Below are 17,950 nucleotides of genomic sequence, written 5' to 3' on the forward strand. Positions count from 1 at the left end.
ATAATTGTACTCTCTATGCCATCATATTGAACATAACTGGTCCCAAAACAGACTCCTATAGAACCCCACTTTTATGCCCTTCCATCATGATCGTGAACTGTTAATAACTACTACCTGAGAATGGTTATCCAGCCAGTTATGCACCCACCTTATAGTAGCCCCATTTAGGTTGCATTTTCCTAGTTTCTTGGTAAGAAGGTCATGCAAGATCATGTCAAATGCCTTACTAAAATCTAGGTATACCACATCCACCATTTCTCCCTTATTCACAAGGCTTAATATCCTATCAAAGGAAACTATAAGATTGGTTTCACATGAAAATCCATGCTGGCTATTACCTTTCACCTTATTATCTTCCAGATGTTTGCAGATGCATTCTTTAATTACTTTAATTACTTGTTTCATTATCTTCCCTGGCACAGGGGGAGGAAGTGGGAGGAGAAGCTCAGGGCTCAGAGTTGGGGGTCTCGCCAGCCCAAATGTCTCCCAGCACCATGGATGCGGGGGCCTCCACATCCCTGGGAGTGTGTGGAGGGTGGGGAGGAAGAAGCAGGATAGGGAGAAGGAGTGGGAGGAGGAGCGATAGCTGGGGAGGCAGCAGGGGCTGGAGCAACAGGAGGCATCAATCCCTGCCCCTGGGTCGATGACCACCTGGGGGGCATGGACCATTCTGCCCCCCCAGAATGCGGTCCGTGGCATCAAAATAGGGGCAGGGGTCTGGATCTGTCCCTGGTTGGGAGCTGCCCCTGTGGCCCTGGAATACGCCTGTCACAGCTCCTTGATTTTCATGCTCCTGGGTTCGCATGTGGCTTTTGGTGTCCAGGCTGGCAGCCATCTGCCTGTAGACGGTTGCATTCCTCCATTTAGTGCAGAGATCATGGACATTGGAGGCATCCCCCCCAAACCTGAATTAGGTCCCTGATCTCCGCGCTGGACCAGGAAGGTGCCCGCCTTCTCCAGCCCCTGTCAGGATCCTGGAGGGCTGGTTGGCACTGGCTGCTTGGCTCATGCTGGGGTCACTGGGTCAGGTGCAGCGACTGCTGGCTCTGGGCTGGCAGGCTTGCAACTGGCACAGGCACTATGGCCAGAGTCTACCCCTTTAAGGGCTCCGGGGAAAGGAGGAGGGAGAGAAGTTTTCTTGGTTGTGCCCAGAGTGGCCACTAGGGCACTCTGGGAAGGATTGGAGGCCCCCTATTTCGAAATAAGCATCTACACAATGCTTATTTCGATATAGCAATTGGAATGAGGTATACCAATTTTGAAATAAGCCCTCCGCTATTTCAAAATAACTTTGCTGTGTAGACATACCCTGAGATATCAACTATGTCATAGTTGTGTTTGTTAATTAGCACTTCAAGTTCTTCCTGCTTATTTCTCATATTCCTTGCATTTGTATATAGGCATTTAAGATACTGATGTGATTTTGTCCCCCTTTTCTGCCTTGTCCCTCCTATATCTCTGCTATTATAGCCCATGTTCCCTCCCATTTCTAAGCCATCTCCCAGATCTTCATGTTTTTCACTTACCTGTGGGCTTTGGTCACCTGCCCCTGTTGAACATATTTTAAAGCCCTCCTCACTAGGTTAACCAGTCTGAATTCAAATACTCTCTTCCCCTTCCTTGAAAGCTGAAACCCATCACTGCTTAGTAGTCCTTCTTATTAATTAATGCTTTTGTTTAATCTTTTTCTTGTCATCTACTCCAATAGCCATTCACAGACAATCGCTATCGGTTTTCTCCTTTGTAAAATGAAGTTAACTGTTTTTGTAAGCACAAATAGGCAGCTCCTTGGCAAACCAGCATTCAATTTACTACCTGTGCATTATGGCTAATTTTCTCAAGGGCTAATATCTTTAGGAAATGCTGTGTATATTTAATTTATTACATATTGTGTCCCAAATAACTGAAACTAGGATTATGTCATAGTTTTAGCTTTAACATTACCTTTCACAGAAGGAGACAATACCAAAGTAGGCCATTTCAGCATACAATACGCTTACTTTAAGTAATGATATTATAATGTATTTACTATCATAGTATAAGAATAGTCAAAGTGTAGTTGACTGCTTGCACTATTAAAATGCATGGTATAAATACAACATAAAATTAGAGCATACCAAAAAATAATAACAGAGAGTGTGCATACAGTATATAGAATTAGAGTATACTGTTTCGGTACAGTATAAAGCATTCTTAAAGCTGAAACTAAACATGTGAAAGCATTATACTTCATTTAATAATTGAGAATAATTACTTTCAGGGGATTTGATTTTTCTTTCATATCAACATTTTTTGATGAGACTATTTTTCTTCAATTTAACCATAGTATTTACAATGCTAATACTTATGCTTTTTCTATTTTGTACATAGTTCATACTATCATCTCATTTACAGAAGTTATTTTTCAGTAAAATATTGCCTCTTCCACAAAAAAAGTAGTGTAGATGTAGTCTAAGAGTACAATATTGTAATTGCCTCAGCTGGTCATCTCTTCCTTCATCTTGTTCATAACATACTGGCTCATGACTTCCTTGCTTCCTAGAAACCAGAGTTTACTCATCATCTTGCTTGTTGTTACAACAGACCTGATTTCTTCATGTCAAAGACAGTTTTAAGCATGACACAATAAACACTGCCATATGAAGAATAGATTTTTTATAAGAAAAGAGATTTCTATGATTTTCCCTCAGACGTAAGCAACAATTAAAATTATTTACACTTACTCTTCAATCTTCTTGGCAGGTTACAAAAAGAAAAGATTACTACACATGTCAATATATATGTATATATTTCTGTTTTGCAGAGAAATGATGAAGAAGCTGTCGTGGATAGAGGTGGCACTCGTTCCATTCTCAAAACGCATTTTGAAAAGGAAGACTTGGAAGGTAAGAGATTATTTTCCCATGCATTTGTATGCTTATTTCTCTTTACAGTTGGGCACTGTTCCACTCTCAGATAAACATGTACATGCTCATTGCAATGGGTATACCAGGGTGCATGTGAAGGCAACATCTAGACTGCTATTTTAAAATCTTGGGTGATAGGAAATAAGTTTTCCTGAGGATATTTTGAGATGCAATCCTGCAAATATGCACAGACTTAACTTTAATCAGATGAGCAATTGTTTCCAGTGAGAATACTTGTGTGGAAACCTATGCCCCATGCTTAAATGTTTGCAGCATTTGGCCCCTAGTAAACTGATTGTCTCCAGTGCATGTTCTAAAATACACAGTTGTTTCCTAAAGTGCCCAGTCCCGTTATCATTGCACATTCAGCTCTCCCATTAAACAAAATAGATTTTGCATTTTAGAGTTGCACTGTCACTCACTTGAACAGGCACTTTACTATACCCGTTAGTGTCAAGGAGCAGCAGATAATTTAGAGGTATGGCGTTCACCATATCACATTGGACTGATCATTCACTTTGTATTGTATCCTTTCTCTAGATGTGTTCTATGTTTCGGTTTATAATGTATAGATTGTAAACTCTTTCTGGCAGGGATATACTTTAATTGTTGATAAAATGCACAGCATGTTTTTGGATACTGTGTAAATAATCGGTATGCAAAATTCAATGGCTTGTTGTGATAGTAGAGTCCAGTCCAATTCTGAAATATACAGAAATATAAATATTAGGCTTGTTTCACCTTGGGTTTCATGATGGAAGGAGCTTTTGCCAGTGTAAAATACCAACAAGCTCTGCTTTGCTGAGAGACCGAAAGTTGGCCAATAGGATCTAAATACTGTCTGCCTTCACTTGAGGTGAATATTCTTTTGAGATGGTATGGGGCTCATTAAATCATAGAAGATGGTTTTGGAAGAGATCTCAAATCAAGCCTGGTTTTAAAAACCTCTAAGGATGAAGATTCCACCATTGCAACTTGTGACCATTGCTTCTTGTTCTGTTATCTGTCGCCACTGAGAAAAGTCTAGTCTCATCCTCTTTGGAATCCCCCTTAAATGTTCTCTTTAGGGCTACATCTAGACTGCAAGCCTCTTTCGAAAGAGGCTTTTTTGAAAGATAAAAAAAGAGCATCTAGACTACAATCAGTACTTTTGAAAAAGCAAGCTGCTTTTTTGAAAGAGAGCACCCAGGCAGTCTGGATGCTCTCTTTTGAAAAAGCACAGTTTACATTACATAACACCTTTTTTGAAAGAGCACTTTTGAAAAAAGGCGTTATTCCTCGTGAAATGAGGAGTACCGTTGTCGAAAGAGAAGCCGCGTTCTTTCGATTTAATTTCGAAAGAACGCGGCTGTAGTCTAGATGCAGGTGAAGTTTTTTCGAAAAAAGCCTACTTTTTTCAAAAAACCCCCTGCAGTCTAGACACAGCCCTGGAGACTAAAGAAGCCCACTTCCCTCAGCCTCCCTGCATAAGTCACATGCCCTAGCCCATTAATTGTTTTCGTTGCCCTCCACTGAACTCTCTCCAGTTTGTCTACATCCTTTCTGTAGTGGGCAGATGATAAAATTAGATGAATCCACTAATCGAATAGTCGATCAGATTTCCATCGACTATTTGATTAGTCAGTAAGGGCGCTTCCACTTTGAAATGTAGGAAGAGCCACCCGGCTGTTGCCACATTTCAAAAGTGGAAGTGCCATGCAGCGTTCTGCCTTTGAAGTGTACAAGAGCCCCAGGCTCTTCAATCTTTGGGGCTCTTGGCCCTGCTGGGGCTCTTTTACATTTCAAAGAGGAAGCACCACCGCTGCGCCCTTGCCCCCTTCCACAGAGTTGGAGCAGGGGGGAACCGTCTTGTAAGCTGGTTCTCCTCAGCATCCCCTCCTCTTCTCCCCCTGGCTGCCTCTTTCTAACAGAGGCAGCAAGGGGTGGGGAAGCGACTAGTGGACTAGTGTGTTGACTATTGAATAAGCTTTTGCTTATCGGATAGTCGACAAGTTGATTAGTCGCTTACAACCGTAATGGGTGGAGGGTCCAAAACTGGACACAATACTCCAGATGTGGCCTCACCAGTGATGAACAGAGGGTAATCACTTCCCTCTATCTGCTGGCAATGCTCCTACTAATGCAGCCCTATATGTTGTTAATCTTCTTGGTAACAAGGGCACATTGTTGACTCATATCCAGCTTCTCATCTACTGTAATCTCCAAGTCCTTTTCTGCAGAACTGCCGCTTAGTCAGTCAGTCCCCAGCCTGTGGTGGTGCATGGAATTCTTTCATCCTAAGTGCAGCGCATTACACTTGTCCTTGTTGAATCTCATCAGTTTCTGATAATTGAGTTCATTTTAAAGAAAAAAAGGTGATGAAAGTAAAAAAAAAAAAAACAACATTTGTTTTGTTTCTAACTAATACAGTTTGATTTTATTTTTCTCAATGACACAAAAAATTCATTTGAATCGAATGAAATGTTTTTAATGTTGATTCAAAATCATACCCCAAACCTAATGTTTTGTTTAGAAATGTCAAAATAAAATGTTTCTACATTAACAAAAAACAACTCTTTCCAGATTTTTTGAGAGGAGCTCTTCAAACAAGTTTCCAAATTCAACACAAATTCCTGAATAGCTTTTGTGACTCAAAAATTTATTTGTCCTTTCTCTAACAAAAAGGTGCAACAGTGAAATCTCACTGAAAATTTGAAAAACCATTCGGCTTTTAGGTCTATCAGTGCTTATTAGCCAAAATGGGTAGGAATGGTGTCCCTAGCCTCTGTTTGTCAGGGTTGGAAATGGATGACAGGAGAAGGATTACTTGATGATTACATGTTTCTGTTTACTTATTCAGGCATCTGGCATTAGCCATTGTCGGATGACAGGATACTGGGCTAGATGGACATTTGGTCAGACCCAATATGGCCATTCTTATGTCCCAAAAACATTTCACATACTGGAAATTGGACAAATTTTGACTGAAAAAACTTTGTGAGGTTTAGTATTTTGGAAAAACTAAAAAATCCTGCAGTTTGCCATGGGAATCTAACACTCTTTTAAAACAATGGCACAGTGTAATTAGTAATGTTATAAAAATTATTGCTTGATGTAGGATATTATGGTGTAGCAGTTTTTGAAAGAGATTTCTGAAGGATCAAGTTAATATCTTCTAAAAATACATAACTGCCACTTGCAGAAAAGCCAAGTGACATAAAAAGTGTTGAATGTGCTGTAAATTTTAACGATTCCATTGTTTTAATAGAATCCTTGCTTGTTCCACACAAAAGTCAAGGTACGCTACAACCTAATTAGATAATTCAGTGGCTTTTGTAATACAGTGGACATGACTGAGATTTGTGACTGTTTTATTCCTATCCAATATAACTTATAATGTCTTCTCTAGTGAAAGTTTACATTTTCCCTAATTATATAATATGTTTCAGCTATATAATATGTAATTACATAATTAGTACCTAATTGTGCTATTTAATTTACTTTGTGTAATTAGACAATTAGGTACATTAGTTCCTCATCATATTTATTTAATTACATTTACCATGTTTTACAAATGTAAATAAATAATTGCTCAGTGTTGGAGCAGGGAACTAGTGTTGGCACAGTTAAGGGTCTGTCTGTGCCTTAATCTGTATTTTAGGGATTTATAGCCTTGGTACAAGAAATGCATGTTACTTTGAACTGGAACTTGAAATGAAAGTACTTAACCCAGAATTAATATTTTTCCCCAACATTTTAAATAATGCGACATTTTGGAGTTTTTAACTACTGGTGTTGTTTTGTCAAGAAGACTAGTTTATATTTCTGGTGTTTCCATTTAAAACTTCCTGGACCAGGTTTTTATCAGCAAGCATTTTTATATGCATACATTTGTGCATGTCTAAATTATGTGTGTAAGCACACAGAGTACACATGTGTATGTTTAGCTAAAAGCCGACTAGCCTGGTGTTCATGTTGTTAATGGGCTTATTCACATCAGGTATCTATCTGAATGGTGTAAGTTCCGGAACTTGCAATTGGTCCTCTTTTTCTCAAATGCTACAGCAGTTCAGAAATAGATTCCATGCAAATCTTTGATATTCATGTTCTCAGCACAAGTGACTGTCTTTTTTGTAGTTAATTTTCATAGAGTTCACAAGGTTATGGTCAGCCACTAATTTAGAGCAAATCCTTTGGCTGACTGTTACTTGAATGAAGAGAGAAATTAATCTTTAAAAACTAAGCAATAAGTCTAGCACTTTGATATAGTCACACATTGTGTGTAATCCTACAGCACTCATGGAGGAGAAATTCCTGTTGAAATATTTTGTATTCACATTTAAATCAATGGGAGTTCACCTGAGGTTGATACAGAGCTTAACAAAGCTATGCACATTGTTACCAGACTTTATATGCAACTCTGTTGCCATGGCTGCCAATTCTTAGTAACATAGTGTAACTGCTACAGGGTAGATTCAAACCTGGGATCTCAGTGTGGGAGTCTCTGCAACTTGAGCTATAAAACCAGCTGCTTCTCGGTTTAGGCTGCAGAGCTCACTCATTCTTATCTCTCACTGTAAGCGGCTTAAGTGCCACTACATGGGACAGTGAACCACACCCAGTAGGTGTGTGGGTTACAATAGCACTCCCCATAATCACCGTGAGGGGGGCCTCCATCCTGCTTCTGGCTAATATCCGTGAGAACAGCAACTTGTCTCTGTACTCAAACTTCTTCAGCCACCCATAAGTTCTGTAAATGCCCTTAGAGTCACTTATGCCACCATATGACATGATGTTGGAATCTACTTGTGGTAATAGGGGGTCAGGATTGGCAGTGGTCTCTAACCCAAACATCTGCCACCAGGTTTTGACTTGGCAAGGTACCTGGGGTGATCCCTAAATTGGTTTCCAACAGGACAGGGCAATTGTTGAGTCAGTCTCTTCAAATGGGATTTCTCTAATGACTCATAATGTACATAAGGTCAACATCAGACTATGCCACATGTCCTTGACAAGTGCCTTTTCACTCACTTCAATGGCGGGCTACTAGCTCTTCACCTGGCTGCTGCTGCTGCTGCTGCTGCTGCTGCTGCTGTCAAATTGCTGGTTCTACTGTGCATATGGTGAGAGACACCTGACTAAGCTAGATACTGAAATGTTTTCATTATATAAAGAACAAGACCCTGTGCTAACCTAAATTGTGAGCAAATGTGCATTGGACAGACATGCACATCAACAAGTAGTATAACATCGATTCCCGCCATCAGAGCACCTGTGCTTTTTCTGATAGGCTCTTTTTGTGCAAGAAACTCCTGTTGAGCATCCACACAAACACCTTTTTGCACAAGAACTCTTGTTCAAAAAGGAGTTATTCCTCATAGAAAGAGGTATACCTATATCGCAAAAAGTCCTCTGTTCTGTTGTTCTACTTTAAGTTTTCTTGCGCAAAAATGCGCTTGAAGTGTGGACGCTCTGAGGGTTTTTGCGCAAAAAAAAATACAGTAAATCAACAGGACAGAGGGCTTTTGCTGGTAGAGTTATTTCTCTCCCCACAAGGAATAACTCCTTTTTGCGCTACAGCTCTTGCACAAAAAGGCATGTGTGCAGCAGGGGTTTCTTGCTCAAAAAGAGCCTATCAGAAAAAGTACAGGTGCTCTGGTGGCCATTGTGTTAATGGCAATCAGAGCTTTCTTGCACAAGAGGTCCAAGAATCATCTTGTCCGCAAATAGCTTCTAATGCAAAAACCCTGCAGTGTTGATAAAGCTTCTGTGTAAGACTTTTATACAGAGTAAGATAGATTTATTTGGGGTTTTGGCCCCCTTTGAGGGTTGTGTTATTGGATGTTGTCAAGGCCCAATAGCTGAGCCCTCCCAAAACTGAGCTAATTTAATGTGTTTTGCTGTGCTGGGAGGGCTGTAATCCCAACTCTGTGCTTTGGCTGGGGGATACCAGAGCATCTGGCCCAGGTGGACTGGCTGCTGAGGCACCCCAGAATTCATGTAGGTGAGCTCAGAGACATGATTAGCACTCAGGATGACAACCCAAAGGGACCGCTGTGATCGAACCTGTCACAGTCACCATATGATGTCTGTTCATTTACCTTCATATTCAGTCCAGTGCCTAGTGTGTATAAAATGATACTCCATTGCGGGCAATAACTGACAGTCTTGTAGCCTTTGTGGAAGACTGAACAGATGTAGAATCCAGTCTTGTATTCTATATGCAGGCTAAATTCCCAGGCTGCGTCTAGACTGCATCCCTTTTCCGTAAAAGGGATGCAAATTAGACACATCGCAATTGCAAATGAAGCGGGGATTTAAATCCCCCCCCCCCCGCTTCATTTGCATAAACATGGCTGCCGCTTTTTTCCGGCTCAGAGCATTGCTGGAAAAAAGCGCCAGTCTAGACGCGGATCTTTCGGAAAATAAAGCCTTTTCCGAAAGATCCCTTATTCCTTATTTTAAGAGGAATTTAAAATAAGGAATAAGGGATCTTTCGGAAAAGGCTTTATTTTCTGAAAGATCCGCGTCTAGACTGGCGCTTTTTTCCGACAAAGCTCCGAGCCGGAAAAAAGCGGCAGCCATGTTTATGCAAATGAAGCGGGGGGGGGGATTTAAATCCCCACTTCATTTGCAATTGCGATGTGTCTAATTTTCATCCCTTTTATGGAAAAGGGATGCAGTCTAGACAAAGCCCCAGAGTTCACTAGGGAATGCAGCACTGGGCCCCCAGAAAATGCATTAGCCTATCATTTCTAGGAGTTAATAGTGTGGAGCACAGAAGCTTATTCTGCTTATGGTTAGGGAGGTTTGCATTCTGTGGATAAAAAGAATTAATTTTCCAAATCTGCCTAGCTGACATCTTTCAGGAAAACCAGAAGTTTCACTTTTTAAAAAGAGGGGAAAAGAAAAAAGTTACTATAAAAATATAATTATCTCTAAAAGTTCTTATATGAACATTAAACAATTGTTAAACTAGAAAAAGATTTAAAATAAAATGAATTGGACACAGTAGATACTTTTGAATTCTAACGTATCTACATACTGTAGAATGAGGAGACCTGTCCTCTAATTAGATATCATTATGGCTCCTTTGTTTAAGACTATGGAAAATAAGTTATAATTAAATGCGAGTTATCTGAATTATTGAAAAATGTTTGAAGAACAGATAGCAGAATAGAGAGGCATTCAAAAGATGGGAAAAATGTATTAGCTTACGTTTAGCTAAGAAATGAGAAATAAAAACTAACTAATGAAACTTGAATTATGACTCCAATAATTCATCTTATTGGGTCTCCGTTTACTGCAGAATTAAACCATACCTATACAGTGCATTATACCGATTAACATTTACACCTTGCTCTCTCTTTCCTATTGTGCTGTGGTAACTCTTGAGGTTTCTTCATAACCTGGGTTAATCAGTAATTTCTTTTACCATTTTAAGTTGATTTTTTGGTGGTGTGATGAGGGATTGTTAAACACCAGATAAAGTAAGGTACATAGTAGCTGTATCTTCATTCTGTGGGCAAGTTCTTCTCTATAGTCCCCTGTTAGGATCTGCAGGAACTGCACTATCCAGTCCTGGCTCATAAATAATAAATATTACCAGTCTAAGTCTCATATTGTATCATAGCTTTTTGATGCAAATAATGCCCTTTGTGGACTAGATTTCACTTATTTTACTTGGGATCTAATGCAGGTTTGATTCTGAATCCTTTTTCTAAAACGAAGTCAAGCTAAAAAATAACGTGTTACCTGAGTTTTTCTAGTTTACTATTGTAAATGTAAAGTGTTTTTGTTGAAAGTGTGCAGCTTAGAACATAAGAACATAAAAATGGCCGTATTGGGTTAGACCAACGGTCCATCTAGCCCAGTATCCTGTCTGCCGACTGTGGCCAATACCAGATGCTCCAGAAGGAAGGAACACAACAGGTAATCCTCATGTGATCCCTCCCCTATCACCCACCTCCAGAGAAACAGAGGCTTTGGACACCATTCCTACCCGTCCTGGCTAGCCATTGATGGCCTAACCTCCATGAATCTATCTAGCTCTTTTTTGAACCCTGTTGAAGTCCTAGCCTTCACCACATCCTCTGGCAAGGAGTTCCAGAGCTTCACTAATCAGTAAGGGGAGAGGCAATGGAGACAGCTGATAAAAATGAAAATTATGTTAAGCTAGTTATAATAGAGCCACACAATTCAGATCTAAACATTTGATTTTCCTCAAAGTTTAGTGATATTTGCCACTTGAAAATTTCAGATATGAGTTAAAATTTCTCCCAGCCTTTAAAAGTGTAGCAGTTTGTGGTCTTCCACTTTTGGCTTAGGACCAGCATAGACAGTATTGGTATTGAAAGTGTTTTTATAGTATTATTAGAAAAATAACGTATTAGTGTTCTTTCTGCACTGCCTCTAGAGTTGGACAAATACAGCAAAAATTGCAAATATGTATTAAATATGAATGTTGCAGATTCATTCTGGTAGTATTTTGACTGATTTCTATTTGTCATGAAATGTTGAACAAAATAATTTTTATTGGCTAGCATGTTTGTGGTAAGATAAATTGTTTTGGAATATCTGTTCACAGTGGAAGCTTTTTCACTGTTATCTTGAATGGTCTAAATGGGATTGGGAGTTCTCCAGTCAGGGACTGCTGACTCGAGAGGCAGAAGGATCTTGCACAAAATGGTTTTTTTGCGCAAAATGGAAGTGGCTACCCTTTTTTTTTTTTTGAAAAAAGGTTTTTTTTCCCAACAAATGGCCCCATCTACACAGGGCTTTTTATCACAAAAATCTCTTTGGCAGAAAGGATCAGAAGAAGATATGCAAATGAGAGCGTGAGATATACAAATGAGTGCTCCATTTGCATTTCCTTTTCCGCAAAACACCCGCAGTGTAGACGTATGACAGATAGACTGAACATCCAGCCTAACCATCTTAAAGACCTAGTTAGAGATTGATTTGGGTGGTGCTTGGTTTGCAGGGATCCTTTTGGGATTTTCCTTGATCATAATGAAAAATCATGGAGCAAAGACGCTTTTAGGTCACCACTCACAAAGTGAATTCTGAATACAAAATAACAAAAGCAATAATTGCAAATACGCCAGACTGTAGATTTCTCTTGAATTACATTTGCTTGAACTAGTCAAAACTTGACCAAAAATCTAAGTCTGTTTATGGTTAATGTGTGAACAGAAAAGGGAGCTAAGCTTGTTGCATATTGCTGAGTATAATTTTCTCAGTTCTAATTCTAAGCTTGATTTATATGCTATCCTGGGGAATGCTGGCAGACTTAATAGCTTTTTGTAGCAATTTCATTGAGTTGGTGACATTTTCATATTCTATTATTAATTAGTTATTGAAATCTCTCTTAAATTGTGAAAAACTCTTTGATAGTTAATATGGCCAAACTGTATAGCATTAGAGTAATTGATATAAAAATTGCAACAAGAGTCCAAATATATTCATCTATGAGCACACAATTCTTCTGGTAATATGTTGCATTTGTATTTGCTACTAATTTAGATATATGGGTCAAAGGCTCCTCTCTTTGATACACACAACTTCCATTTACGTCAGTGGGAGCTATGTATGTGTACCTAAGAGGATTATTTTACATTCTGTTTCTACTATAATATTGACTTTGTTTTGTTTATTGTTTTGTGTTTCTCATATAGCGGGTTATTAGAGTTGATCTCTTAGTATGATAGAATGCACAGAGATTCATTTGGATTCATATACAGAAAGAGTATATTTAGAATAAGAGAAAGGATTTCTTCTTACCCACCCAAGGAATAGGTGTAGTGGGATGGGCCATGATCCCACAATGCAATTACGTATGTACTTAACTTTAATGGCTTAATGGGACCTTTCCTATGCTTAATATTCAGGATGTGCTTACATACTTTCATGGTTCAGAGCCACAGTTCTTAATTTTTCTAAGCCATTCCTCTCATCCTTAGGTGTAAGACGGTACAGTATTGAATATTTGTCTGCACTGAGAATGTCGTGAGGGTTTTTTGTCAGTTCTTCACAAATTACAGCATGGCAACTTTGCTGTAAATATTTTTGTAAATTTAGTTTGTTCTGGGAGCAGCTTCATAAATGGTTGTATTAGCATGTTGTGCCTTTGTCCTTACTCCTCTGTTTAACTTCACTTCCCAGCTGCACTACACTAGTGAAAAATGAGTCATGTATTCATAACTCCTACACATTCCAACATAATCATTCTCTCTACCATAAGAAAAACAAAAATGTTACTTGTAACTATTCATTGTCAGTAAATTTTCAAATAATTTTGTATCTAGAATTAATTTTTAGGAAGACTGTAAACTTGCACTGGACCAGTTCTAACTGCTTAGGCCTATTGGCTTTTGGGGGAGTTCAAAGTATTGGTTCCTGTCTATACTGCCCTAAATGGTTTAAGAACCAAGTAACCTGAGAGACTGCCTCTCCAATCTGCAATGCTATTTCATCTGAGATCTCCAGAGTCACTTGAGCTGTGCCTCTTTGCTATAAACTGGCATCTCAACTATGGAATGTGCTTCTTCCAAATGGAGACCACCAGAGCCTACATCTGTTAATATTTGGGGATGCTGCAAGAGCCCTCTGCTTTCTACAGGTTCTCTATATAACGGTCACTCTCCTGACAAACACCATTGACCTCCAGACCTAAAAGCATGTTTCTTAATCTAAACAGCCATGCTCAACAGGCGAGGATTATAAGGCCTGATCTACATTACAGTGGGAGGTTGAATTAAGATACACAACTTCCTGTCTTATGTACGTAATTAATGTAGACGGAGTTGATGGATCCCAAATTGCATTTCTATGCTGTCCATGCCGTGGGAGGCTGATGGAAGCAAATGTCCCCATTGGCTTCACTTACTCCTCACAAAAGGAGGAGTACTGGATGCCAGCTGGAACTGCCCTCAGCATTTGATTTACAGGTCTATAGTAGACCCACTAAATCAAATGCTAGAAGATCAACCTCTGGAGTGTCAATCAGCCAGTAAATATATACGAGGCCTAAGACTCCTATTGCCTGTGGCTCAGTAAGACTCCTATTGCCTGTGGCTCAGTACAGATATGTACTGATCACTGAGTTGCATGATTTGTCTGGACAGAATAAGTGCTCCCTGTTTGTGACACGCACCTTGCCTATCACCAAGGATTAAACTAGAGCCTGCTGAAGCTGGAAAAGGTACCGTAGTTTCTATAGCCTGAGTGTATATGAGTGCATGAATGCACAAAAGTGTCTTACAATTTACCTTTGACTTCCAAACTCAGTCCTTAAGTGGAAGATTTTTACTTGGGGTTTGGAAAGAAATTGGTGTTCTTTGCTTTTTGGGTTACATAATTATTTTTTAAAAGGGAAAATGTGGCCCTTTCCACTTTCCCATTGTGGCAGATTGGTAGGGTGGATGGGCATAGGTAATCCTCACTCTCTCATCATTGCTGGTTTCTGGGATTCTCCCTTACTTTGAGCATGAATTTCAGATTATTTTTCTCATGATATTGCTAACTTGTATTTTTTTCTAAGCTAAATATCATTTCTTATTTTTTGTAGTATCTCTAAGTCCATTTGTTCTCATTTGTGTTTGTGTTCTCAATTTGCAAATGACACAAATGTGGTGTTTATTCCCTTTTCTGTATCATTAATGAAGATTTTAAATAAGACTGGGTCTAGGACAAGTCCCTGCAGTACCCTCACTCAATACTTCTCTGCAGCTGTGAACACTGGCGTTTATCATTTAAATTTGTTTACAGTATTTTTAACGTAGTTTTTAGTTCGCATGGCAGAGCTTTTATCCTAATAGATTTAAATGAACTTTCAATTAAGATTTCATGTGAGTTTATCAAATTCTTTATAAAAATCCAAATATATTACATCCCTTGGAATTTTACTGCATCAACTCTAGTTTGATGAGCAAGATTTATTCTGTTAACATCAAAGGGCTTGATTCTACTGTTCTGTCACACTGAGTACCTCATCAGCAGTTAGAACTACTGTTCAAAAGGCAATTTTTTTTAGTTTGTTTCTTTAAGTTTTTGCATGGGCGTGTGTTCTGGGAGTGGCTGAGTTCAGAGTACATAAGACGAAACCAAGCTGAAGAAATTAATTTTCATTTAATTCTGAAAATGGTGAGGTTTATGGTCATTTTTTATTCTTATGGGTATAAGTTCCATAGTCTAGAGTTCAGCTCCTGTAAAAATTCTGTCATAGGGGTGGAAAAAGCCTCTTCCAGAGTGGTCAAGCAGGATGACTTAAGTTTCCTTGCTTACGGACAGCAAGAGATCATCCACCAGAGCAACACATGCTGACTTTTTTCCCACTGCTTTGGACTAGAGCCTGACTGGGAGGGATCTAGGATACTGATAATTCACAGGTGTCATTAGTGATGGGCGTGTCTAGAGATGTGGGTTTATTTTTTTTACAAGTGTACAGAAAAGGAGCTTATACTTTGGATAATAGCTTGCAAGATGTCTTTCATTGAGAGATGGTTTGCAGTAATGACTGCTTCACTTGTCCTGTTCATTTCTTCTCTCCCTTCTGTTTTTTATTCATTTTTCAATGTGTGCACATCACCTTAAGATCCTCTCATTTTCATTTTCCTCCCAAATTATCTCTTTCTGCCCTACAGTCCTTCAGGCCTACTTAATTCTTCCTTCACAGATGTTTCACATTTACCCCCTCCCCCCCCATTCCTTCTGTAGCAAATTGTTAATTCTTGTCTCTGCAAACTTCCCTTGTTGATTGCCTGATTCCCCGTGTTTACCCAAGCTCTCATTGCTGGACTCTCCCATACATTGCTTTCTACACTTAGAGTATGTCTACACTACAGCATTATTTCGAAATATCTTATTTCGAAATAGTTAATTCAAAATAAGTTATTTTGAAATAACGCGTTTACACACAAAATGCATTTCGAAATAGCATTTTGCTATTTCGAAATAGCGCATCCACATTGAGTTGATGCTGAATCGCATTTAAGGCTGGCTGGAACCAGGTCCGGCAGGGCATCAGGTCAGGAGTTACTTTGTGTGGCTGCTGCCTGAGGCTATCTGAGGCCTGTCCTTAAAGGGATCCCCCTGGACAGCCGGTTATCAGCTTTCCCTGCTTGCTTGCCTACCTCAGTGAGGGACAGCAAAGCATTTTGTCTCTGCATGCTCTGGTTGCCCTCACTCGGGACACCACATCACTCTGCAACATGGAGCCAGAGCTGCTGCTGGGCATTCTACTGCTTCTTGCGGATGCATTGCTGCAAGCTTGGCTGCACTTTCTGAAGACTGCCATCTGGGAGGTCCATCGGGGGACTGTCAGTATCCAGGAGGCCCTGCAGGAGAGCTTCCACCCTAAGGAGCACTAAGAGCCTCCCTGGTCTGCCGCACTGGGGGCTTGTGCTTCATTCCTCCCTCATGTCCTTCTGCTTACTCCTCCCTAGCCCCCCTTCCTGATGTAAAATAAAATACACGTATTTTCATGAACACCAACTCTCTTTATTTAACAAAACTGGGGGGGGGGGATGAAACTCTGGTGAGACTGGGGAAAGGAGGTGGGAGAGGAGGGAAGAGAGGGTGGGAGAGAGGAGGGGAAAACCTGGGAGGAGGGAGGTGGAAGGGGGAAGAAGGGGTAGGGGACCAACTTGATTTTCATGCAGACCTACTCCTGGGTTCGCATGTGGCCTTTGGTGGCCAGGCTGGCAGCTATCCTGCCATAGATGGCCACGTTCCTCCATCTAGTGTGGAGATCATGGAGATTGGGGGCATCCCCCCAAATCTGAATAAGGTCCACAATTTGCACCCTGGACCAGGAAGGTACCCACCTTCTCTGGGCCCTGTCAGGCTCCTGGGAGCTGGCAGACTGCTCCTGGGGAGTGATGGAGGGCTGGCTGCCAGTGACTTGCTGGCTTATGTTTTGGGGCCACTGGGTCAGGGACAGTGACTGCTGGCTCTGGGCTGGCAGGCTTGGAGCTGGCACAGGCACTGTGGCCAGAGTCAACCCATTTAAGGGCTCCGGGGAGGATGGAGGAAGAGGAGTGTTCTTGGTTGAGACTGGAGTGGCCACCAGGGCTCCCTGGGAAGGCTGGAGGCCCCCTATTTTGAAATAAGTGTTTACACAGCACTTATTTTGAAATAGCAATTTTGAAATTTGTGTTATTCCTCGTGGAATGAGGTTTATAAAATTTGAAATAAGCGCTCCGCTATTTCAAATTAATTTTGAAATAGCAGTTTGGCTGTGTAGACGCTAGGAAAGTTATTTCGAAATAACGGCTGTTATTTCAAAATAAGTTTGATGTGTAGACATACCCTTACTGAAATTCGTCCATGGTATAACTCCATTTGTCTTGCAGAGTCATTGGTACCAAATGGCAAACAGTTCAATCCCCTGTGTTAGCCTTTCCTATCAGGCTTGACAAACTCAAGACACCTAGCAGTCTGCTTTCACAGTATTTATGCAAAGAATCTTCTGTAAAATATGAAATGAAAGCCCATGACACATTACTAATCAACATTGTTGTTCATGATATGTATTGCACTGTATAAAACACTATGGTATATCTTTACTTTAGTAAGGCTTCTGATACTGGCTCACATGACCATCTCATAACAAATTCGGTAAATTCAACCTAGAAGGGCTACTATAAAGTGGGTGCATAACTGTTTGGAAAAAAAAATTCCTAGAGAGTAGTTAATTAGCAGTTCATAGTCAAGGCGGATGGATATATTGAAAGGGGTTGCACAGAAATCAGTTCTGATCCATCAGCTCAATATCTTCATCAATGATTTAAATAATGGCACACTTATAAAGTTTGAAGATGATATGAAAGGAGGGGGAAGGAGAGGGGTTGCAAGTGCTTTAGTGGAAAGATAAAAATTCAAAATGTTCTGGACAAACTGGAGAAATAGTCTGTAGTGAACAGGATGAAATTCAATAAGGACAAATGCAAAGTACTCCATCTAGGAAGGAACAATCAGTTGTACACATACAAAATGGGAAATGACTGTCAAGAAAGGAGTACTTCAGAAAGAGAGTTCTGAACCACAGTGGATGACAAATTAAA

General features: G+C 40.1%; 1 protein-coding gene across 4 annotated transcripts in view; it reads left to right on the forward strand.

The window, feature by feature from the left end:
* SLC4A10 (solute carrier family 4 member 10) overlaps positions 1 to 17,950 on the forward strand; it is a 308,999-nt gene that overhangs the window by 130,071 nt on the left and 160,978 nt on the right. For all 4 annotated transcript variants that reach the window (XM_075933502.1, XM_014569435.3, XM_075933501.1 and 1 more), the window contains exon 2: positions 2,804 to 2,885. In XM_075933502.1, the coding sequence (XP_075789617.1) occupies positions 2,804 to 2,885 (82 nt within the window). The remainder of the gene's footprint in view (positions 1 to 2,803; positions 2,886 to 17,950) is intronic.

Source organism: Pelodiscus sinensis, chromosome 7 (genome assembly GCF_049634645.1).
Source record: "Pelodiscus sinensis isolate JC-2024 chromosome 7, ASM4963464v1, whole genome shotgun sequence".
Taxonomy (NCBI): Eukaryota; Metazoa; Chordata; order Testudines; family Trionychidae; genus Pelodiscus; species Pelodiscus sinensis.